The sequence below is a fragment of the Orbicella franksi genome, chromosome 4 (genome assembly GCF_964199315.1).
Source record: "Orbicella franksi chromosome 4, jaOrbFran1.1, whole genome shotgun sequence".
NCBI classification, from domain to species: domain Eukaryota; kingdom Metazoa; phylum Cnidaria; class Anthozoa; order Scleractinia; family Merulinidae; genus Orbicella; species Orbicella franksi.
This window is the reverse complement of record NC_138148.1, coordinates 19,729,828-19,754,423: the sequence shown is the minus strand read 5'-3', so window position 1 is coordinate 19,754,423 and position 24,596 is coordinate 19,729,828. Positions and strand designations below refer to the sequence as shown.

The window sequence follows — 24,596 nt, the reverse complement described above, 5'->3', positions numbered from 1 at the left end:
ATCGGGGACGGAGACCGTAAGTCTCGGGATTCGCGCGTACCTATGATATGAGACAATTTTTCTATTTTTAGAACAAATTGCACCATCCTGACGCCATATATCCGCGCGGATTCACGCACATGTCGGGGGCTCTCGCGTGGATGTTGTCACGTTGCGTGATCAAATGGTGAGAGTTGAGAGATTCTCTTGCGTATTTTTCACAGCGATGGCAGGGAATAAGGCAGAGAATACGAACCAGGGCGCTTATATGTAGTTTTATGCTCTGAGCTAACGGAAAAGGTGGGTTTTTCAGGGTCGAAAACAAGACTTCAATCTCGCGCCGGGAATGAATAATAAGATCTGCTCACGCTAGTCGTAAGCTTACGCGTATGTTTTTGCGTTAATTAACTCTCTACTCTGGTATCGAGTTAATTTGTGAGTTTCTCAGACAATGGTTAATCATAACCAAAACCTGTTTTGATGGTTTCTCATTGTTTCTGCTTGTTTGGTGAGTTTGCAAAAGTTTTTGAAAGGAAAGTCTGACGCGTACAATTAGCTCATTTGCATAGTGCAGCTCGTGCACTTTCAAGTCCGAGTCGGTGTTTTCAATTGTCAACAAATCTTGACAAAGAGTTCTTTCGTTATCTTTTGTGCTGAGATGCTGCAACAAATTTCACCAACGCAAAAAAGGCTACTAACATCATGTGTGTTTCTTCAACTTAAGCATAGTGAAGTTTTACACTGCGAAAATGAAAATAGACAAGGAGTTTTGATAACTCGATCAACAAAATCGAAATCGTTGTTCCAAGTTGATTAAAGAAAGCGTCATCGTAACTTTGCTGATTATTTCTGCTTTATTCTCATATTTTCAGCTTAGCTTTTAATATGTTCTCAAACATTTATCAATCTTAAACATATTTAAAAACTATAGAGTTATTGGTTGAGTTCGATGTACGCCTTCACACGAAAGTGCAGCGGAAGTACAATTTGTCATGTTTACTGACTGTACAAAACACGCATCGGCGGGCGCTCTCATTCATCGACAACAGAGAATTTACTGGATTTTTACACGAGTAAAACTGAGCAGTATCTACGGACGTAAAGTTATTGGGCCTTTATGAAACATCAAGCGTTGCTTACAATTCAGGCGAAACTCAAACTAGCAATTATTTTGTTTTACTTTTTTACTTTTCGGTGTGTGATGGAAAAGCTGTTAACCTTCAACATATGTGAAATTTAAAGTGGAGTAATGTACAGCTCATGTAAAAGAAACATCCGTCGGAACACAACTTGGTCAGCGATAAAAAAAGCTTACAGCGGAACATACCTAAATTCGACACTGTCTTACTTCACTCAAAATGGAGCAGCTTACGACGAAAATACTTAAGCAAAATTCCAACAGACGTAAACGCGTTGAGTTGTGGGCCAAAAACATGAAAAATTTCGGGAATTTCGGACGGCATTTCCCCCGCGCGACATCCGCAAAACTCCTCGCAGCATGTACGCGCGTGTGTCGCAGGCGATAGCGCAATTTGTCCTAAAAATAGAATTATTGTCCCATATCATGGGGACGACCCCAATACTAGAAATGGCGCGCACTTACGGTCTCCGTCCCCGATTATGGCTCCTGTAGTAATACAGTGGAATGCCGTTAATACGGTTACCAACGGGCCGTATTAACGGGGTGGCCGTCTTAACAGATATATCCCAATTGCACTTCTAAACAACTGTTTTTTATTAACCATATTGAATGCGGATATAACTTTACAAAAATAAGACCTGAATCAGGGTGTAAGAGATAAACAACGCGGGATAGATGAACATAGCTGGTTTGAGTGGCAGTATAAACGGGGCAAAATTACAAAGGATTATACAGGTTGGGATTTCAGAATGTAGCCGTTGGCCGTATTATCGGGGTGGACACAGCAACAGGGTTTCCTTCTAAGAAAATATATGGCCGTTTCGCCAGGACAAAAAAAGTGGTCATAACAACGTGGTGGCCGTAAGAAATTGTAAGTGCGCTGATTAACGGTTTATCGTTGTATTTGTTACCAAACAGTTGACGGGGTTGAGTTGATGCTGTTCGGCTCAGAACAAATTGAGACGGTCAGAAGGCATGCTTACTTGGAAAAATTTAGATTTCCAGAACCTCAGAACGCTATAAGTTATATGCGTCTGGTGACATCGCCAACTACAACATTTATAGGAACAAAATTTGTACCTTAACGCGTTTAAGTAAACAGCAATACTATTCTAAATTTTTTAATGATAACCTAACTAATATGAAAAAAACTTGGGAGGGAATAAACAATGTACTTGCTCGTAAATTGAAGAACACAAAACCTATTACTTCTATTAAAGTCCCTACTGATAATGATTCTGTTACCTGTGACCATAATAGAATAGCCAACGTACTTAATGACCATTTCGCTTCTGTTGGACCTAAACTGGCAAATAAGTTACCAACCGTTCAGCGTAATTATTTTGATTTTATGAACAGATCTAACTCTCCCGATTCGTCGTTTGCTTTCAATCTAGTTACCCCAACTGAAGTGGAATTGGAAATTTTGCGCATACCAAATAACAAGTCTCGTGGTTTATATTCATGTCCTACCCAACTGTTGAAGTACTCGTCAAATGTTGTAAGCAGTACACTTGCGGAAATAATAAATCTTTCTATTTCATCTGGGATGTATCCCACTAAATTAAAAATGGCAAAAATTATTCCTATTTTTTAAGCCGAAGATAACACTAATGCAAACAACTATAGGCCTATTTCTTTGCTGTCTAACTTTAATAGGATCTTCGAAAAACTGGTCTACTCCAGAGTGGAATCTTTCATTGAGCAAAATGATATACTTTCTTCATCTCAATATGGCTTCCGCAAAGCGCATTCAACACAGCATGCAATTCTAGACATTGTAAGTACCATACAGGAAAATATGGATAAGCGCTTGTTCTCATGTGGTGTATTCATTGACCTGAAAAAGGCTTTTGATACAGTCGATCATAAAATTCTTTTACACAAGTTAGATCACTATGGTTTTCGTGGTGTTATAAATAAGTGGTTCTCATCTTACTTGGATGGTCGAACTCAAACTGCGCAAATTGGCTCTTATATATCTAAAAGGCAAAATACCACTTGTGGTGTAACGCAAGGCTCAGTCCTAGGCCCTTTACTTTTCCTAATTTATGTCAACGATATCCAAGAATCCTCTGACAAACTTAAATTTTTTTTATTTGCTGACGACACGAATGCCGTATATGCTGACAAAAATCTTAAGTCCCTTGAGTCGACTGTAAATCAAGAACTCTGCAAGTTGTTCGATTGGTTAACGGCTAATAAATTAACCTTAAATATTAAAAAAACAAATTTTGTTATCTTTAGACCAGCTCAGAGAAAACTTTCTTATCATCCCAAAATTATGATATTCGATAATGATCAACAAAAGAATGTGGCTCTAGAATGTAAAGAATTTGTGAGATATCTAGGTGTAATAATTGACAATAATCTTTCTTGGAACATCATATTGATCATGTAGTTATTAAAATAAGCCGAACTGTAGGATTGATTTGTAAACTACGGCGCTTTCTGCCAAGACAAACTCTTTTAACTATTTATAGATCCTTAGTTACACCTTATTTAACTTATGGTTTGGTGGCCTGGGGCCAAGCATATAAATCACACCTTGAAAAGCTTCTCAAGCTCCAAAAGCGAGCTCTTCGCTTTATTTATTTTTCTGAGCGAAATCAACATACGATTCCTTTATTTATTGATGCCAGTGTTTTACCGTTAAAATTTTTGTATTATGAGCTTTTAGCTAACCTTATGTTTGAAATAAGACACAGAAATGCTCCTGGAAACATTCAAGATCTCTTTCAAGACATTTCTGATATTCATTCTTACACTACTCGATCCTCTGTCTCAAATAATTTTTCCACACAAAGTTCTAGACTCTCAATTCAAGTGAATTCATTTTCTAGAATCGGAACAAAAATTTGGAATGAAATGCCTATATATTTAAGAAAATAAAACAAATACTTTTTGAAATTCTAGCTTCAGAAGACTGTTATATTGATCTTACAGAAATCGTTCAAAAAGTAAAACTGAATTTATTTTCCTCCTAGTATGTATTCATTAATACTCAGTAATTTCGCTTTAGTGTATCTGTAGTCTCTCGTCGTAACTGTTGTTAATTATTATTTGTAATATCGTTAGTTTATTAGTTGTCTTTAGTCATCGTTGTCAATTCTAGTCTCTTTAGTTCTCTTGTTACCTTCAGTTGTATTTAGTTGTACCTAGTTGTATATTAATAACTCGTCCAAACATGACCCGCCTAGATTAGCTCAGCTATCCGCGGGCATGTTACAATTGTAATTTTAATTGATAACAAATAAAATGTATGTATGTATGTATGCTATTAATGGCATTCTGGTAGAATATTTTGTATTACAACTACAGTTGAACCTCTACGAAGAGGCGACCTATTACGCGCTCATCGCCCCTTATTAAGCGGCCACTTATCGAAGTCCCGAAATTATTGTTAGTAAAATGCTGTAAATAAATCCCCTCATTTTGGCGTTCTTTCTTAACCAACTCCCTTTTAAATCATAACAGCATTTGTTTGTTTATTTAGATCTTTTATACAGCATGTATTTCTTTACTTATTATTTTTCATAGGATATAGGATGGCGCTAGTATTCATCATCACCGTCTTGTCACTAACTGGCACCCTGGTTGACTCGGCGAGCAACATAACCAGCTGTGATGCACCACTAAGTAACACCACGTGTGTACAGGGCTCTTGCCAGCAACCACCTTGCACTATGCGCTGTGGTCTAACAACCCAATATGACACATGTCAGCAGAGATGCGATGCATGCGACTCCATGAAATGCAATGCCTCGGATCGCTGCCTGCAGCGGTGTGACGATGGAAACTGCAAGGCCATGACCTGTGATGCCAAGAATTGCGTCCAATCTTGCAACCGTGGTAATTGCACCTCGATTACGTGCAGTGAGAATGCCAAGAACACTAGCACCTGCGAACAATCATCAACGACAGCAGAAATGATCTGCGGGACGGATACCTGCTACCAGAATTGCCAGAAGGGAAACTGCTTCATGTTCTGCTTGTCGAGTGTTAAACAATGCACACAGGACTGCAACGGTGGAAACTGCAGCTTCATGTGTAAAGCCCAACAATGTACGTTGCATTGTGACGGGGGTTCTTGCACCGAAATCAAGCCATCTACCACTAAGATGCCCGCCACCACTAAGAGCAATGGCGGCGTTCTTCAGATGAAAGCCTCACTTGGCTTGGGTTTAGTTTTTGCAGTGGTTTCTTTCGTGTGAAAAGATTTGAACAATCCGTTGGGACGGTAGAGAGATTCTAGGCTGCTTATGTTAGAAACATTTATGTCATTTGTTTTCTTTTCTTTTTTTTTTTTTCTATTTTGTTAACTTATTTGCTAGTCTCGCAAGGAAACGTTCCGATACTCACAATTGTCATTCATCTTCACGTAGAAGAGAATCGGAAGATATATCCCTTATTTTACTAGTGTGCAGTATTTCTGCGCAGTTTTCCTAGTCTTTTGTGTTTAAAATCACACCACGGTCGAATCAAAGAGCACAAAGAGTCGCAAAAATGATAGCAAAGAAAAATTGGTTGCTCCTGAAGTAAACATTATTATTCCCGTGGACAATCCAACCATTTATAAAAACAATACGAATAATGATTATAATGATAATGATAATGATAATGATAATAATAAACAGTATTTTATAGCGCCTATCCAAGCGTGATCTAGGCGCTTTACAAGTTATAAAATATGATTTAAATAGAGTAATTCTGAAAAATAACACAAAACAAGAATCGATAAAATTATTCCAAAAAGACTCCCCTAAATAAATGAGTTTTAAGCCGATTTTTAAAAATATGAAGATTGTGTAATTTTCAGATATATATTGGTAAGTCGTTCCAGAGTTGTGGCGAGACCACAGCAAGAGTTTTAGGTCCATGAGACTTCAAGTTATAGCAGGTACAGTTAAGACGGAGGGATGTAGATGAACGGGGAGTCCCTGAAGGACGGTGGACGCTTATCGATTCTTGTAAATACCAAGGAGAGACTATATTCGCAAAAGGGATATAACTCGCTTAATGGACACCGGCTGTAAGGGCTGCATCCTATGCTGCACGTAATGCCCTTCAAGTCATTTATTTTTTTTATTGTATTAATATTAGTATTAGTATAGTTTTTTAGCAGTGTCCCCTAATTAGTATGGTGTATTATTTCCAGGCTATAAGGTTTTTGACACTTTAATAAAGTTCTCTCTCACTCACTCACTCACACTCACAAGGAGATAAATTATGTAACGCTTTAAGAGTAAGGATCACGATGTATGATCGAGATCGCTTTCTAGTCCGTGAATTCCTCAGAGTCATTAAACGTTAGTGTTTTTTTGTTTTGTTTTGTTTTTTTTTTTCAATCTTTGCAGGTACAGGATATGAACAAAAATCTGTAAGGAGAATTAGAATATCTCCGTTGGTCGATCGCGTGTCTTTTTTGGCGATCCCGGGTTTTCAACTCTGCATGAAAGGATCCCTGTAAGGCAGAGAATAATTAGGGTGCGTTCTTTTGGGATGATCCGGATCAGAATCAGTGATTCAAGATCACTTGGATCATAGTACATCAAAGGGAACGACGATTCCACTCTCGGCAAGGATTCATCGCTTCCTTTGATATACATTGTTCTGAGGGTGCCAGCGATCCAAGGTCACTCGGATCATGATACGTACATCAAAGGAACCGATGAACCATTATGCACCATAATCCTAGTGATATTGGATCACTAGTGTATCCTGATTCAGATCACCACAAAGGAACGCACCCTCCGAGTGATGTTGCATCATTGGTTTTTAACCGGACCATCCGAAAGGATCGCACACTTTAAATGTCTGCGTCAGTCTCTTTCTGTATTAGTGTTCTCAGTTTGTTGTTGTTTATAGTGGTCAATGCGCTTAGCTACACCTAGCTAGTTCACAGGTATGCCACTTTAAATGAAGGAAACAAATATATCAACTAAACTTAGTAGGCTTAAAAATCCCAACCGGCGGAAGGCAGACCAGTTGGCTTTTTACAAGCATGACCGAGGAGTTGAACTAGGGTCTACCGAGAAACAACTCCAGCTAAGTGGTCAGAGCGGGACTTGAACCCGCGACCTCCGAATTTCAAGTCCGGCGCCCTAACCACTCGGCCACGCTGCCTCCCCAAAGTTTGAGTTTGACCCTCAGAAATCTGGATTCGTATGTCTTATTAGATGTTTTGGTGTGTAGTATTGCTGTATATTTAATATAAAGAGATACTGAACACCGAAACATCTAATAAGAGATTTATTATCCCACTGCTGCAGTCAATAAATTTTGACAGTTTTGCGTGCGCGTGCCGACCTGTTGTTATGTCCGGAAAACAGGTTTTCTACCGTACAAATAATTGTACATCATCGCTGTATATTTGTACTTTTATTTGGACGGTATTCGCTGCAGTTGTATAATAATTTAGTAAAATAAACTGAACACCATTCGATATGGTTGCTTGCAACGTGTGAATAAAAGATAGGGTGCATAACAAAGTATCCCAGAATTTGAACTTTCAGATCGAATGTTTCTTCACAGTGAAACAAGAAAAGGCCCGAAAAATATATGTGGGCGCACTATCTGTATAGTAGCTCGCGTAACTGGCGGGATTTTCCGGGCGTGAGCGTTTTTGTTTGCGAGCAAGCTTGCCCATCAGCTGACTATGCTGTTGAGTTCGCTGGAAAGAAGACAACTTATCTGCACCGAAATCATGTATCTGTGGCAATAATTGTTCATATGCGCGTGGACACCCGACGGAACGTGGGTAAATGTCGGTTTGAATTATATTATGGCAAATATCAACAAATTACAAACTGAAGGTAGAGTTTGTTGAGCGGTTTTCAGTTGAGCATTGTAAAAGCGCTACCAAATAATCACTCTGGCCAATCACAGAGGATACAGACATTCCAGTGAACCAATCAAAACGCCACGCAGATTCATGTAGCTGACGCAAAGCGCGGGAAAACCTGGGCGAGGGAGTCACAATTGGTTGACAAAGTGCATGGCCAGACAGTAAGCCAATTATCGCGCAACGACTAATGCAAAACCAAAGCAAAAACAGATTACGTTTTACGATTAAGAAAAAAAACCGGTCTGTGGATTGAACTGAACTGAAACTTAACCCAGGAATATTCCATGAACAGCGTTGTTTTTCATGAAAGCCATGTAAACATAAACGTTTGAATAAATATCTTGTAAATGGGTTCGGTCTTTTAAGTAGCCTCCTTTACTTGTTTATTACAATTCATGGCGCTAAAACAATTACATGTAAACACAAAATAATAAATTCCTAAAAAAAAAAGGGCCAAGGAATGATCTGTAGAAGAGTCCAGGACCCATACAAAAACAGATCACCGAATTGGTAAGAAGTACATATTATATCTAAGCAAAGCTAAAAGTGTAAAAAGTGAAACCACTAAAGCTGGAGTTATAGAACTCATAACTCCATGAGGAACCTCTTAGCTCTAACCTTAAACATATTTACATTCGTAGCACTACGAGTTTCTATTGGAAGAAGATTCCATTCTGTTGAGAAAAACTGTATTTTAATACATTTGTCGTAAAATAAGATTGAATGATTTCCCTTATTATTGAGACGTTTTTAGATTGTAAAGCATTAATTTGTGTGTATCTCTACAAAAGTTAAACCTTTTACGTGCAAACAAAAGGTGTCGAAGGCTTTCTGCGATAAAACTTGAGTCCCGGTTAAAACGTAACTATAGGAGCCAACGTAATGTCACTGTTAGGTAGCTATAGATGTAACTGAGTTCGACGTCAGTATCGGTTATAATGGATCGACTTTGCCGTTCCATTCGACTGCGGAAGTCGAGTAGAACGGCAAACTGCGACCTCCTTGTCGCTTCAGGGGTCGAACTTTACATGGGTCGAATCTACTGAATACATTACGGACTATACCGCCATGTAGATTTTTATTGAAGTTTAGCATGGTGTTTTCGAAAAATAGCTGCGTGGGTTCTGGGTCTTTTTAGCTCGTTTCCAGGTTAGATGTCTTCAAAAGTGTTTTCTATTTCTCTGTCTTCTGTCTCCTTCCCCGGCCTAATTTAATAACTAAATAATAACCTCGATAGACGGCAGCCATTAACATTAATTATCATGATAATAAGATTTGCGCAACAAAGATCTAACTTACCACCTGTTCTAGATGACGCAAAAACGAGATATTCAATTTATTTTTCCCATAATCTTCTTTCTTTTTGACGTTGTCGCTTTCAATCTGTTATTTGCTTTATTGGGTTTAGCAGAGGCTATAGCACAAGTCTCTGCGTAACAAATTGCTTCAAAATCAGTCCACTCTCTCTTTCTTACATGTTCCTCTGTCCCCATATGTCTTTGTCAGATTAACATATCATAATACCCTTAGGCTTTCACAATAAAGGCATAAGTTTGAGCTGATATATTCGATAGCACACACCGTGGTTTCAAAGAGCAAATATCCTTTTAGGACAAATTCAGTAGGCGGCCCTTTAAGGGCATAATGAACAGTGAAACGAAAGATTCAGAAGTCACTTTATTATGCTCAGGAGCTTTAATTTAATTGATTCACGTCATCAAGATTTGGCCGCCAGCAGGTGCTGTAATGGCAAAATATACTTAAAAAAAGAGGTGCTGTTATGATATCATTATAGTTGTGAGATAATTGCAGCGGCAAGAACGTATAAAAAAATAAATATTGCACGGCACATCATCCCACTGGAACTTGTGACCAAGCATTTTCAGACGATACGAGATTTATCACCGGCCTTGTACTTTACCTGCCTCGACGTGATCAAGGTATGTAAGCAACAGAGATTTCCTTGGGTGTACTTGAATTACTCGTTCTGTTGTTTTTATTGATGTTTGGGTCATAACCAAGTTTTAAACATAAACTTTTTGAGAGCACGCATGATCATCGCCGTGGAACATTATGTCCACCAAACCAAGAAGTTATAAGCTTATTTTCTTTGTTTACGTCCACGCACTCGATATTGCAAAAACAAAAGCAAAATTGTAAACATTGAAACGCCTGACCAAGTTCTTGAGGACATCCACGTGTTTTAAAATGTTCTGGTCGTTATTAAAACGTAATGTAACGAAACAAAAATTCAAAACGGGCCTTGCACTGTCATGCAGCTTTCAATACTCCGCAGATTATTGCAAAGGAAATTCTCTAACAGAAGCTGAGGGTATGAAGGCATTGAGAAAAATTTGTGACTTTGTACTAACTTCTCGTTCTTGAGGATTATGGCCACCCGTGCCGGGGTGAGTACGGTAATTCCAAATCAGGTAACCGAATTTACAAGTTAATGGGCAACAGTTTAATAGAACAGAGAAAACGAAAATTAGCTAAGCCTACAACAACGCCGGGGGACACATAATGTTTGACAGTTAAGCGATTGTTCTTTTAACATATTTCTCTCGTAATGTCTCTGTAATAACACGTGAGATGAAAGGTATAATCGCAGTTGGAAAGAGGTGTAATTTTTTCTTTCTTCTGTCTCGAACGATTCATAGCTAGAATCAACATGGTAAACTAAAATCAATTAAAATTATAAAAGCTCGCGAATACTAAAAACCCTCCTGATTATGTTAGACAAAATATTTCTTGAAGCGGCCTCCCAAAAACGAGTTGGTTTGAAATTTGTGAAGTCCAACAAATCAAACGTAAAGCACAATGCAGGAGCTATCTCTTATTTAGACATAGCCCTTATCACGATTCAGTCAGGTTAAAAACGAAAATCAGATAAAAATAGTAAAGTTTTTCAACCACCGAGGTCGTAGACATGTATATAGCACTGCGACCTGAAAATTCAAACTCGGAGGGAAAAATCTGAAACGAAATAGGAATAAGATGAAGCAAATCTAAGCAATCCTGCCTTTAGACAGAGCAGGTAATAAGTTTGAATTAATCGAAATTCGTCGAAATATCTGTCTTAGCTCGTCTGCAACGGTTGAACTGTAGGCGCGTAGATCCACGATCAAAGAATTAACTCTATTTACGCGGCAAATTTCCTACTTTTTTTTCACAAGCTGTTACTTCGTAGAAGTGTACATACGTTTAGCAGAAGTAGTTTCTAAAAGCTGTTTTATTTCCACGACTATCGTACACCTTTCGTAAACATGTCAGTATTTCGAAATATTTACAAATTTGAAACAAAAGCGCCAATGCGCGCATTTTAAGCAGTGTTTCGTGTCGGAAACCGCGCGCTTCATGACTTAACATTATCGTCAGTGGCATCATCAACAATATCAGGGTCTTTTGTATCCCAAGTATGATTATCGTTAATATTGTTGTCAGGTTTACAATTGTGAATTAGCGCGTCATAACAGTGATAAAGGTCGTAATCTAACTTGAGCAATATAGCATAAAATTTTCGGCAAACTAGAAAATGCGACAAGTGGTTGTATATGCTTGATATTGATGACGGAAACGGAGAAAAAACAACGTGATGTTGTTGAATTTAATTTGAGGGGCGACGGCGAAGCTAGCTTTTCAAGTATACAGTGTGTACAGATACATAGCAACTCCCTTAAGTAGTTGCCTGTCATGCTCAGATCGAGCGAACAAAAACAAAGAATTTGTAACGGTCAAGTCCAGCTAAGAAGTGTCGCATCTAGTCTCCGACGAATTAGAAATGTCAGTTTTCCCAGCTTTCATAAATCATATAGCATCGCAGCAAGTATTTTGACGGATGTCTACAAAAATGTCATTTCGTTTTCATATCATATTTACTTTACGAACTAATCATAACCTCGCAGTACATCGTTATATTTTATTGTTATTGTTATATGTCCACATCAAAACTGTCCACGGAGTCCCTGAAGCAAACGACCACCACATAAAATTAATTACGCGCACCAACTATTATCGTAATTTTCCATAGCCATCATTAATATGTTCACGCCCACGTTTTAGAAAAAAAAAGCCCAATTCGATACGCGCAAAAAGCAAGGAAACTACGATATGTAGTCACATTGTCAATCGCTTTATTTGCTTTCTGTTGCAGGGTGGGTAAGCGTCTTTGATGAGATGTTTGAAAAACAATTAATATTCGCCACCCTCGTGCGTCATGTGTGTAAAAAAATCACCCACGAAGCATTACTGACTATAAACAAATTACTAAACCACGAGCCGCAAACAACTGCAAACACCTGGCAGAATGCATGTTCAATTAACTTGTTGTCGAATTGGCCAAGGGAACCCGGAAAACACCAAGACAAAGGACAGCTTTTACACACCAACATATATGGAGGTGTTTTTATTTCGGCTAATACTTCTTTCGAAAATCAGTCTTTTTAAAAGTTAAAGTTTGCTTCGTAAATCATTTTGAAGAAATAATAATTTCTCGATGTTTTGGTTCGCTTGTAAGCAACACAAATCATAACTTGTGCATGTCGCCGTCGGAGGCGTTTTAGCATAACACAGTTTTAAATGCATACAGCGCGCCCTCCGATTGGTCAAAAACATTTGGCTTTATTTGACAAATTAAACAAAAGGTGATTTTCCGTGTTCTACTGCCCCTTAATTTGATGCCAACAAAAGCTACCTCAAACTTGCATTTTCTTCATTTAAATCACTACTATAAACTCGACGCGGCGTCGATTGAAAGCCATTAACCATGACTAAAGTTAAGTTCATTGCCCCACAGTTCAGAAACTAGCTTAATTATTTCAAAAGAGAATCTTGTAGCCATAGAATTATGAAAACACTCGTGAAATTTTAGGCCGGAGAACTTACTACAGCTGTTAAAATACTCGCCCACATTTCGACTTTCTTAAAGTTTTCAGGTTCTCTAGAAGACCTAAAACACCTGCCCACTCATCTTACGTTTCCTTTCTCGTAATGATTTTATTTTTTAACTTAAGCAGTTTTAGCGATTGCTTGTGCCGAGAGTGAGTGCATTTGCCCGTCGGTCATAGATGGTGCAAATCTTCGCCATTCTGCAGATCTAAGTTGTTTTTCTAGTTTGTGATTGGCATGTGTTACCGCAGTGCAGTCAATTTGTATAGCAATCGGCTTTGAGGTTGCTCTGTAGCGGTAATTGCTTTTGACAGGAAGCGGGTACGAATAGATTCATTGTAAAACAGAACTTAACATTTTGTAAACATGAAAATTATTTCTTCATATTGGGTTGGTTGATCGCTGCCGGTTCCCGCCTTATTACACGTAGCGCAAAATCGGGGGCATTTCCGTTGTGTTCTCAGCTAACGGAAATAGCTAGTGAAAGTGACTGAAGGCGCCACAAACAATTACATGAATAAGAGTGCTCGACTACATCGGTTCCATCTTAAGGACAGATGGTGGCTTGTAGGAGCAAGGGAGTGGGGGATAGATACGAAATGTCTCCGCGAGATTTTTTTGAGCCATTGTTTTGTTTTGCCGACCTTTACTAATAGTGTATCCGGAGAGGTGCAAAAGATCACGTCCCTATTTTTCTTTTTCTTTTCAGGAAAGGAATTGATGGTCTTTTCAGGAAACAAGGTCGATGGCGTGGTTGTCTGAGTCCATCTTCAAGGTATTCCCATCCATTTTAAATGCATCGTTGCTTCTCATGCTCACGATGACACCAGTGAAGGCCAAAATTGTAGTCAAACGCTGCGAAGCCGGTTATGTAGAAGCCGACCTATGCAGACAGACGTGTGAGGAAGATTGTAAAATGTCATGCGCACACGCCAAAACTCCGCCAAAATCGTGCGATCAGGTATGTGAGGACGGCCGTTGCGATATGAATTGTGTTTCCAAAGAGTCGTGTTACCAGGCCTGTGAAACACCACTGGACTGCGGCTCAATGCGTTGCACAACAGCCAACTGTACTCAGGTGTGTGAGGTGGGAGAGTGCAATTTGAGCTGCAGGGCAAGTTCTCACTGTAAGCAGTTGTGTAATGAAGGATCGTGCAGCCTGAAATGTCCGACTGGAGATCACTGCCAACAGGTAAAGTCCAAGTTCTTTTAGATAGCAGGGATGACAATTCAGTACTTAACAAACGCTTTTGATAAATAAAGATGGCTTTGATGATCCGCAGTATGGGTCCCTGTCCGAAGGTATTGCGACAAAGCTAAATTATAGGAGGAAAGGGTGTAATATGATCATATGAACTAGACCGTCAAAGTAGAAGAAGAGCTGACAACTGTAGACACTGTAGACTTGCATATCACGTTTGCAATTGCTCTATCACCGGAATCCCAAGACTCATTTCCCCCCCTCCCCCCCCCCCCCCCACACACACACACACCCGCCCACCCCTCGAATTCCAGACGCTGTAAGTCAAGGGAGGAGGGGAATGAAAGAGACCCCCAGAGCTAGACTTCTGAGCCACGAAAAGTTTCACAAAAAAGTCTTCCTTTTCTTTGAATCACGGCGAGTGTCAACATTACTCATAGGTTCAAGACCTAAGGCTTTACTGTTGCCTATACAGTTCCTCCACAAAGTAAAAACGACTTGGACGGACTAATTGACTTAAAAGATCCCCAAGTCTCAACAATTACTTATATTCTTATGTTTGTTTTTGAACGCGCTAGTCCTGCTGGGACGGCAACTGTCGAGCGCTGTGCAAAGCCAGGAAGTCATGCAACCAGAACTGCGACCAGGGAAGCTGTCCAATGAGGTGTGTCACAGACGATTGTCGGCAAGTCTGTGATAGCGGGGAATGTAAGATGAAATGCAGAACTACCAACGATTGTGAGCAGAGCTGCTTGCCATTTTTCAGCGCCTGTCCATTGATGGACTGTTACAGTAAACAAAAGTCCTGCAAACAGGTAAGCGATGTACAAGGGGTAGCAGGTTTTGTAGCTGTTCATGTTGGCCAACTGAACCCTGTTTTAAATCCGCGTCTTTATTTCCCATACTTCTGAGACCTGCTTTTTGCCTTTTCGCCCCCTATTTTTTTAATGTAGAACTGGCTCCCAAGAATACCATGAAGTTATTGACCAATCGGGAGAGCTGGGGGCATATTGTTTTCCTTGAGGGCCGGACCGAGCGCAGCGAAGAGAGAGAGAGAGAGAGAGAGAGAGAGAGAGAGAGAGAGAGAGAGAGCCGCATATTATTTCCTCAAGCTCGACCTGACACAGGCAAAGAATGGCACATGATAATACCATTAGCTATATTTCCACTTCGTTTTTGTCCCTTAGCTGGGTGGAGGCAAACAAATGATAATCCGAGCCAAGGAGCAGGGCTATCAATACTGCAGCAGTGGCAATTGTCAGCAAAACTGTACAGCAGACTTCAGGTGTCACCAGAACTGCAAGGGTAACTGCCGTCAACAGTGCACAGCTGGTGAGAGATGTTACCAGTCCTGCTCCATTGATGGCAAATGTCAACAAACGTGCAATTCAAGCGAGTGCTACCAGCGTTGCACAATTGGTCAGAACTGTAACATGACATGCCAAGCTACAGACCTTTGCGAGCAGGTATGTTTCTCAGGTTTCTTCCCAATTAGACAACAGCATTTTATAGGAAAGCTGTTGCCATCTCTGACAAGAGACAAATCCAGCTAAAACAGCAGTTAACATCCCTCGGGGTCCCACTAGAAACAGGCTTCTTCACATCAAGAGGTTTTCTGTAGGAACCAGGCAACACCATCCTTGAGTAGTATTACAACTGGAATCCAGGCTAAGACAGGCATTAGGTCAGACATCCAGTGTTGTAGTTCGTACAAGGGGAATAAGGTCGAGCCCAAATTACAAGGAGAGAGAAGAACGGCCAGTTTAGTCTCCACCCACCCCCTTGCACTTCTTTCCTCTAACGTACCCGGCTTTTTCTTGCACCCTTGATGCAATTGTAAGTATTCGACTTGTTCCTGGGTCCACCGTATCATGAATTGCGGGATCCAGGCGTACCTGTAAGGAATGAAGCAAAGTAGGGATTAGCTCTGTCTTAGTCAAGAAAAAAAAGGGCTGGGAGAGACGGCAGGTCTGTTTTCCCTCCAAGAAGGAGGCCTAAAAGGCTTTCGGCTTGGGCTTTACATTTTAAAGCAAAACTTGGAAAGGACCAAGGCCTTTGTGCCGCCACTCTAGATCTGCTAATGCGCAGAGTCAGAATCCTTCCACATAACGGAGAGTCTGGATGGGGGGAGCTGGAATCACAGATATCAGTTAAATCTAAGGCGATTTCTCAGTTACTAGTAAAAATTTTAAACCGTTTCTCGGCTAAAACAGGCCGGCAGCTAAAAGCAAACATTTTAGATCTTCAATCTTAGATATCAGTTACAAAGACGCGTCATTTTTCAGCTAGCAATTCAAGTACCATTCCGTTCAAATCTCAGCCATGGCCATAAAACCAGTTCTATTCAGATCCTGTTAACGTGACCTGTTTCCTCTTTGCAGCAATGTTCTGAAGGAGCTTGTCACAGCGTGTGCCACTCGACATCATGTACTCAACTGTGTGACTCTGGGAACTGTTCCATGGAATGCAAAGGGTTGAGGTGTCGACAGAATTGCACGGCCGGAGGCTGCCAAATGACGTGTCCCGTTAACGCAGAGATATGCGTGCAACACTGTGGGGCACAAAACTGCACTGTAACAAGAGCAGCAAGAGGACACGTTTCAACCAAAAGTTCTAAGGGAGATCATGGAATCCACTTCCAAAGGAAAATAACAAAATCAAACAGCGGTGGTTGGTCTGTGGGTCATCTAAATGAAGACTTAAATATGATGACTTTGTGCGCTATCGCGATTGCCTTAGCTTACTAAGTATAACTAGCACAGAACAGCCAGGGAAGTAATAAGAGCTGATAGCAACTGGGAAGTCGAAGAACGAGCCGATAGAATAATGTAAGACTTAGAGTGGGGAAGTCTTTTAAGAAACCGACGTAAACCCAGTCATCTACTCGCGGGACGCAGCAGAAATGGAAAGTCCTTTTTTCGGGCGTGTTTAAAAGTACCTCAACAGATTTAAAGAAATGTCTCGTCCATAAAGGGATGACAGTTATTTCAGGATTTTCTCTATCTCGCGTACTCTTACCATACGGTATATGGTCTTATAATCTCTTACAATCCACCAAATTCTGAGCGCTGTAAAGCGCACGGAAATCAAGATGTACTCGGATCGGTTTTCAGCTCCTGATTGGTTATGCAAAGCCACGTCTGTGCTTAATGGTTAAAAATAAGATCCAATAGGCTATTTCCAAATTGGCAAACTCTGTCTCAAAACGGGTCCATGTGCGAAACAATTCATGTGAAAATGTGAAAAACGCAAATCAAACTCATTTTCGCATGAAAGGTTTTACACGAGGACTCGTTTTGAAGCAGAGGGACAAGGTAACTCGGAAGTGGCTCATTATTGCACTTGGCAAACACAAAAACAGAAACATACCCATAATCACCTCCATCGCCTTGGACAATTGCTGGAAAACCAGTCATGATATGATTTGTAAATTGATGTAAATTGACAGTGGATATAGACTTCCTTTTTTGTAAAGAAATAACTTTAACTTTGGTCAGGCTTGTCAATAGCGTAGGTCCCGTTTGGATAATCCTATCCACCCAAAGATAATGCTCTGGTCAAACGGTGCATGAGATGAAAGTCGATGAAAGTCGATGAAAGTCGCTGATAGTCGATGATAGCCGATGATAGTTGATGATAGTCGAAGATTAGTCGATGATGGTCGATGACAGTCGAGATAGTCGATGATAGTCGATGATAGCCGATGATAGTCGATGATAGTTGAGATAGTCAATGATATTCAAAGTCGATGATAGTCGATGATAGCCGATGATAGTCGATGAAAGTCGATGAAAGTCGATGATAGCCGATGATAGTCGATGATAGTCGAAGATAAGTCGATGATAGTCGATGATAGTCATTGAAAGGCGATAAAAGTTGACGAAAGTCGATGAAAGTCGATGATAGTCGATGATAGTTGTAGCACGAGCTTCCGTTTGAACACCAACCATCATGCACAGTCATCGACTCTCATCAGCTATTCTTCACGATAGTCGATGATAGTTTTTCCCGTTTGACCACACGTATGACCATGATAGTTGATGATAGTTAGGGGAGAATCAAACTACATTGTATTATTAAAACCTGTCTCATTGGATAATGCAATTCAAGAGTTTTCATGGGCTTAGCCATCGTGGTATATAACCAATTATACCATGCTCTACAAATATGGTAAGCGTACGCGCAATTTTTGTGGCGTTTTTATTTTCATTTTTATTTTCATTTTCTATATTTTGGTGGCGTTTTCAGGAAAACAATTATTCTACTCGCGCTTGTTAGATGTGATGATTATAGCCAACTCGACGCTACACGCTTCGTTGCCTATCTATCATCTCATATCCAACGCGCGCTCTGGAATAATCGTTAACTATCATGCGCGTTTGACCAAGGCTTCAAAGTGGTAACAAAGCAACTCTCTGAATAGCGGTATCCATCATTTGTACAGCAAGGGCTAGTCTCCTCCGCAGCCGTTTTTTTTGGATGTCACGCGACGCGTTGCGTGACATCCCAAAAAACGGCTGCGGAGGAGACTAAGCAAGGGCCAGACGTTTTTCTATGTAAAAACATTGTAAATAGTCGGAATTTTTACAAGAGTATTAAGACAACTAATATATTCTAACTTAATGTATTTAGAAGTCGAATAAAGAAGTTTAAGTAAAAACTAAGCATTCCCTGAGGTTAATTTTCATTCGTTTAATATATTATATGTAAATAGTAGGTAGAAAAGAAAGACATTTTGAAGTAATTTTAATCTTCAATGTACATTTTATACATGCATTTCTTATAATATAGTAAATGGCTTGAACCTAAGACTATCAGTAGTTCGTCTAGAGTGTTTGTCTCCGTGAGGGTAGTTTTGAAAAGAACATGTTGGTGACGGATGACGGCGGAAGTCACCTTCAGAGTCGATTGGAAAGCGTTTGCTAGTTGATGGTCTTATAAATGTGGACCGTTGAAGCCAAAAGTGTTAGTTTTCTGTGTTATGAACCGAAAACAAGCCCTTGAAAGCTTGTAAATTTACGGCGGGCGTGCGTACGTACACACGGACAATCACGTGACCACCAAATTCTTTTGGCTCCAAATTTTCTCACCTGTGGTGCTCAACTCGGACGCCTTCGGCGCGGAGGAGCTCTGCTCAAATAGAAAAATATATTAACGCGGGGTATTCAATACAGGGGGTTGGAAATAGATGATCCAGTAGTTACAACAGTATTTAAGGGGGCTACGTGACTGATGGTATACCAATAATAATTATTACAATAGAAATTTTTTAACTTCATTGATCATAGCATCCTAAAGCTTCTTAGTACACTGTATATAATACATACAGCTCCTTAGAAATGGCGGTCCCCATTTAACAAAGCAAAATTTTAATGATTCATGATAAGTGTCAGATTCATCATCACCATCGCGATAATGACTTTTAGTGTCGCGAATGTGTCTGTTACCATTATTGTTCATTACAAGTAAACTTTCGAAAGTAATGACCCTTGTTACTTTCGGAATTAGCAGCCTTTGGGGCTTGTTACTTTCGGGGAGCAAAAAACGTTACATAAAATTGATACGACTGAGCGCTTTTCACGAAATAAAAGACGCAAAATCATAAAAAAAAAAGTCCTTTGACATGAGATACAACTCTTTGTTCCATTTTACTGCCGGATGGGTGGGCTCTTCATGTCTAGACCGTGTTGTCAGTGGTCGGCAGGAAAGCTAGTCAGATACCGTTAACTGTTTGTAATTCATGACGCACTGCTATGTTGGTCCACTGAAACAATATCTCAGTGCGTTCCTTTTAATGCGCTCCTGTTGAAAATGATATTAATTTGAATCAAAGTTTCTTTTGGTACGTTCCTGTTACTCTTAACTGATGAAGTACCAACTGACATCTCACAACGCTTCCTGGCATAAGGGATACCTTCCCTTGCTGTAGACAGCTTTAAATCAAGTTTAAATCAAGTACTTTCACCCGACTGTTGATTAGTAAAATAAATATTCTATAGAACCTTGATCTCATCATTTTCGGGGAGGTGAGTAGGGGTAAGCTCGCTACTTTCGGAGGTCGCCACTTTCAGGATTTATGAGCGGCCAGAATTTTTGACGTTACTTTCTGGGGCTCGTTACTTTCGGAAGTTGTAGCATGTGAATGGGCTATTGCTTATTCAGATGCTGTGTGGGTAACAAGATGATGAACTTGGATTATTTAAAACCTGAGCCAAGTCTACATTCCTTGAAAGAGGTGGGGAATGGTCCTTCAAAACCCATGGGTCTCGCAAAATTTTCGCCGAATTTCACGGGTCTCGCAGTCTCGTTTTTTAGCGGTTATGTGCGTCTCGCAGTCTCGATTTTTCTCACAAAGCTGCCTCGCAGTCTCATTTTTTTCAAGGCCAAGAAAGTCGCGAAGTACCGATTTGTTTACTTTTTTTTTAGTAAAGTTAAATGACACCACAACATCTTATAACCTGAACGTCTTGAGTTCGCATTTAAAACACTTTAAAGTCTCGGTCTCGCAATTGAAGAAATCAAAATGTCTCGGGCTCGTAAAGAAAAACGCTAATCTCGTCGTCTCGCAAAGTCTCACATTACTATTCCCCACCCCTCTTGAAGTATTCTTAAATGATGCAGTTAAGCTGTATTGCGTGGTTCAAGAATCACCTTCAATTTCAGTCAAAGCCAGACGTATGGGTTACATCGACTCCATTATACCACCATCAACATGTCCTTAACCCTTGTCCATAACTTCATCTTCTTAGAATTTAAACAGCCCAGGCTGAAGAGAGAGACATCTATCCCTGTTTTCTGCCAGAGAGACACAGAGATTGCAACCAGAAATATCCAACACTAATGTTTCATCCCTAAACAAATCCATGTGAACGTTATGTCTCAGATTCAATTATTAAGAAACACATTCAAAACCAACCAATGTGAAGCACCACACAGATTACTATTGCCAGAGTTATGCCAACAGCATCAAATTCTTCAGGGGTTACATTAATAAAGGTCAGACACCAGGCAAATTGACCAGCTGTGAGGACAATTCCTGCCCACCTGGTTTGACTGTCTAGAGTAAAGTTTTTCTTCAAAGAATTTAAGTTCAAATAGTTTTGTCCATCTGTGAAAACCAGTTGCTCTCCTGCTGAAAACATCAACGAAACCTCTGAATTCTTCAGAGCAAATCTCACATGTATCGAGCAGGGTGCAGATAGATGATATAGATCCCTGGTTAGTCACACTAGAGACATCTCTGATACATGATATGTTATGTGATTAGTCCATAGTGAATATTCTTGACGCAATGTCAGAGATGATCCAGTCTATGCCGTCCAACAGCTTTTCTCCAGTCACGGCACTACACCATTGAATGTTCCAGTGATGCGTCTTAATAGATTCCAAATCAAGAGTCTGTCAAAAAATAAATAAAATAGAAATTTTCACTCCTTTGGATGAAAGTTGTGTTTGTAATATTCAGCAGATTATAAGACTACAAAAAGTGGGAAAATGTAGTCTTGCAAGCTAAAACTTATCATTTAAAGTCTTAAAGTGCCCATAATGTCAAAACTTTTTTTTTCACTCATCTAATTCTACATTTCACCTAATGAGCTTCTGCGAAAAATCTTTCGATTTCGATAAAACGCAATTTTTTTACGAATCTTTACAAAGTTCAAAATAATTATTCTATTTTCTTGCAGTCGACTCCTGCCACTGATCACAAGAATAACATGCTCAAAGTGGCCATGAGACTGATGCCTGTAACGTAGGATCAGGAACCTATGATGAAGACTGATGTTGTTTTCTGGATCATTAACGTTGTTACAAAGAGTGGCAATGCACCTTTCTGGCATTTTCAACTAAATGTAGACAAATCTGAAGCAAAATTTCCACTTGTTTTCAAGTCAGATAAGTCATGACCTAAATCATGTGTTCCTGAACCTACGTCACAACTCACTTCAAACTGAGGAAGACTGGTGTGAATGGTGGACCAAAATGGCGGCAAATTTGAACGTCTTTAAAAACTTATAACAAAATTGCATTTTATCGAAATCAAAAAATTTTTTTGTAGAAGTTCATTAGGTGAAATGTAGAATTAGATGAGCAAAAATTTTTTTTTGACATTATGGCACTTTAACATTCCTAGCTTATTCCTAGCTTATCACTACCTTGGGCCAAACTGGTTTAAAATATTACCATGAACCATACATCTACATACATCATACAATATATCTACAATATAAGTTCAGTAAAGGTAAAGTCAAGTCTGCACTCAAGTCAAGTGGCCCATCAGGCTGGCACTTATCTGTGGTTTATGTAGCATGAAATGACTAGGAGTAATTCCACTGGTGGATCCAGACATTGAGCTAAGGAGGGGGGGGGGGGGGGAGGGGTTCAGTTTTGTTTTGCTTGCCCTGCTGGCTTTTCTTCCGTCTGTGATTTTTTCTTTTTTCACCCAAAATAAGGGGGAACCCGGGCCTCCTCCCCTATATCCACCACTGATTTCTACTCCTCCCTGGATGGGATGCTAGCCCAGAATTAAATTCACCAGAACCCACTTATACGCCTGGGTGGAGAGAGTAATTCAAAGTGTCTTACCCAAGAACACAACATAATGTCCCGAGCCAGGGGTTGAACCCAAAATGTTCAGTCTTGAGTCATGAACACTAACCACGACGCCAGCAGAAACAATGGAGGCTTGCAGAGCATGTGAAGGAATACTGACACATAAACTTCTGAACGCATTGTATGCCTACGATGATAATCGTTACAAGAAAATGACTTACATCTCTAATTTCCTCGGCAGATAATGCACCAGGAAGATCCTGCTTGTTGGCAAAGACCAACAGTGTAGCACCTGCAAGCCTCTGGTTAAATAAAAGAACGACAAACACATTTAACAAAATGTAAAAGAATGCTTTGAATGGGGGTGGAATTTCTTCCAATCCCTCAGTTGTGAGCATCAGGTGATTTGGCACATCATTCAGCAGCCTATTGCTAACTTCTTCAGAGAGTAAGCATTTGTATACAAGAGTTTCCTGTATTAATTATGTTAGTAACTTTCTTATCCTTCATTGACAGTACAGACACAGCTACAGTATAATAATACGACCACAAGATACCGGTAGTTGCTGATCACGATATCTGTTGTAAAACTTCCCATAGCCTCATGACTAAGAGTGTATCTACTTCCCCTGGATGAGACACTGTACATAATGAAATGTTTCACTGCACTTTATCCCAAAACTGGTCCATCAAAAACTATGGGTCTTGCAAAAATTTCACAGGTCTTACAAAGCTGTCTGTTTGTCTTGATTTGTTTGCAGGGCTAAGAAGGTCTCACAGTCTGATTTGTTTGTATGTTTCGATAAATGACATCTGAAAATCTTAGAGTGTGAATATCTTGTGCTCCCATTTTAAGCACTTTGAAGTCTAGGTCTCGCAATTTGAAAAGTCAGAATGTCTCGGGCTCTCAAAAAGCAATGCTAGTCTCACCTTCTTGCAAAGTCTTGCATTTACCATTCACCATCCCTAATTAGGCCAGCCATGTGTGTCTATCTCAGTGGATGTCTGTCCTACAGTAGATTCTGCTTTAAAAGAGTTCACTGTCACCACATAAATAGTAAATTCTACTTGAAACTTACCTCTTCTATAAGGAGTCCTTTGAGTTCTTCCTTGCAGTCCCCAAGTCTCCGTCTGTCAGCACTGTCCACTACCCATATCAACCCATCTGTGCTTTCAAAGTAATTCCTCCAATAGGATCGAAGAGACTTTTGTCCTCCAACATCCCAGATATTAAGCTTAAATCTGTGACAGATTTTTGAACAGATTTTCCACAAAATTAATAACATCTTTCAAACCAAATATTGATTGATTGTGTTCAGTATGTAACTTTGTCTGACAAAGATATCAGATACAATGTTTATACAGGCTGAAATAAAACAGCCAGGAGAAATTTTCTTCACATAAACTGTCCGTGAAAATGTTGTACAGACAGACAGACAGACAAACAGATGGATAGATAATATATGGCAATGAAATATTTTAAAAGCGATTGAAATATCATTTTTTAAAATTACAATAAGCTTATACACACATTGTCTTACTCTCTATGTTCGAGCGTTTTGATGTTGAATCCAAGCGTGGGTTCTATGGTGTTAATATCTTCTCCATTAAACTTCTTCAAAATTGTTGTTTTTCCAGCGTTATCAAGACCTCTGAAAAACGTTGTTAAGGCTAAAATTACAAGCTGGCATGATGTGATTGTCTTCGATCTGCTTTGACATTTAGGCACATCAGCGAAGCCGGATAAGCTTAATTCCAAAACGAATCTTTCACTTGGAAAACACGTTTAAACTATAAAAGGATAAGAGCAAACAACATTAAGGATACAACATCAGAATCCTCATCTCTTTCTCCTTTTGCTTCATCTTCTTTAAAATCGTTAAAAGTCCCATAATTTCAAGTTGAGTATTTTGCTAAATTCGATCAAGTCGTCGACATTTTCTTTTTCGAGTAACATTTACACAACGGTTATTTCGCTATTACTGTTGCCG

General features: G+C 39.7%; 3 protein-coding genes and 1 non-coding gene across 5 annotated transcripts; 2 read left to right on the top strand and 2 right to left on the bottom strand.

Moving 5' to 3' along the window:
• The first annotated feature begins 4,392 nt into the window (after positions 1 to 4,392).
• On the top strand, positions 4,393 to 5,672 carry LOC145485729 (uncharacterized). Its single transcript, XM_081464349.1, has one exon. The coding sequence runs from the start codon at positions 4,669 to 4,671 to the stop codon at positions 5,332 to 5,334; it is 666 nt and encodes a 221-aa protein (XP_081320475.1). The 5' UTR covers positions 4,393 to 4,668; the 3' UTR covers positions 5,335 to 5,672.
• Positions 5,673 to 7,173: 1,501 nt separating this feature from the next.
• On the bottom strand, positions 7,174 to 7,246 carry Trnas-uga (transfer RNA serine (anticodon UGA)). The gene has a single exon. It is a non-coding gene; the product is annotated as a tRNA-Ser (tRNA).
• A 2,476-nt stretch (positions 7,247 to 9,722) lies between these two features.
• LOC145483641 (uncharacterized) lies at positions 9,723 to 17,759 on the top strand. 2 transcript variants are annotated; one of them, XM_081462176.1, is made up of 5 exons: positions 9,723 to 9,907; positions 13,564 to 14,046; positions 14,634 to 14,870; positions 15,243 to 15,521; positions 16,437 to 17,759. In XM_081462176.1, the coding sequence occupies exons 2-5, from the start codon at positions 13,600 to 13,602 to the stop codon at positions 16,800 to 16,802; spliced, it is 1,329 nt and encodes a 442-aa protein (XP_081318302.1). In that variant the 5' UTR covers positions 9,723 to 9,907; positions 13,564 to 13,599; the 3' UTR covers positions 16,803 to 17,759. The 2 variants fall into 2 exon arrangements, with proteins under 2 accessions (XP_081318302.1, XP_081318303.1); XM_081462177.1 differs by lacking the exon at positions 9,723 to 9,907 and adding an exon at positions 11,355 to 11,383.
• A 374-nt stretch (positions 17,760 to 18,133) lies between these two features.
• On the bottom strand, positions 18,134 to 24,514 carry LOC145483673 (ADP-ribosylation factor-like protein 2). Its single transcript, XM_081462214.1, has 5 exons — positions 24,433 to 24,514; positions 24,147 to 24,257; positions 23,685 to 23,847; positions 22,827 to 22,907; positions 18,134 to 21,453 (listed from the first exon to the last, which is right to left on the bottom strand). The coding sequence occupies exons 1-5, from the start codon at positions 24,495 to 24,497 to the stop codon at positions 21,319 to 21,321; spliced, it is 555 nt and encodes a 184-aa protein (XP_081318340.1). The 5' UTR covers positions 24,498 to 24,514; the 3' UTR covers positions 18,134 to 21,318.
• Between the last annotated feature and the right edge of the window lie 82 nt (positions 24,515 to 24,596).

Bases quoted from the DNA above. Each gene is read 5' to 3' on its own strand.
- LOC145485729 (XM_081464349.1), top strand. From the start codon at position 4,669: ATGGCGCTAGTATTCATCATCACCGTCTTGTCACTAACTGGCACCCTG.
- LOC145483641 (XM_081462176.1), top strand. From the start codon at position 13,600: ATGGCGTGGTTGTCTGAGTCCATCTTCAAGGTATTCCCATCCATTTTA. The intron at 14,871-15,242 runs GTAAGCGATGTA...TTTGTCCCTTAG, and splicing joins AACAAAAGTCCTGCAAACAG to CTGGGTGGAGGCAAACAAAT. The intron at 15,522-16,436 runs GTATGTTTCTCA...TCCTCTTTGCAG, and splicing joins CTACAGACCTTTGCGAGCAG to CAATGTTCTGAAGGAGCTTG.
- LOC145483673 (XM_081462214.1), bottom strand. From the start codon at position 24,497: ATGGGACTTTTAACGATTTTAAAGAAGATGAAGCAAAAGGAGAAAGAG. The intron at 22,908-23,684 runs GTAAGTTTCAAG...TTATTTAACCAG, and splicing joins AAGGACTCCTTATAGAAGAG to AGGCTTGCAGGTGCTACACT. The intron at 21,454-22,826 runs GTAAGTCATTTT...ATTTTTTGACAG, and splicing joins CTGCCGAGGAAATTAGAGAT to ACTCTTGATTTGGAATCTAT.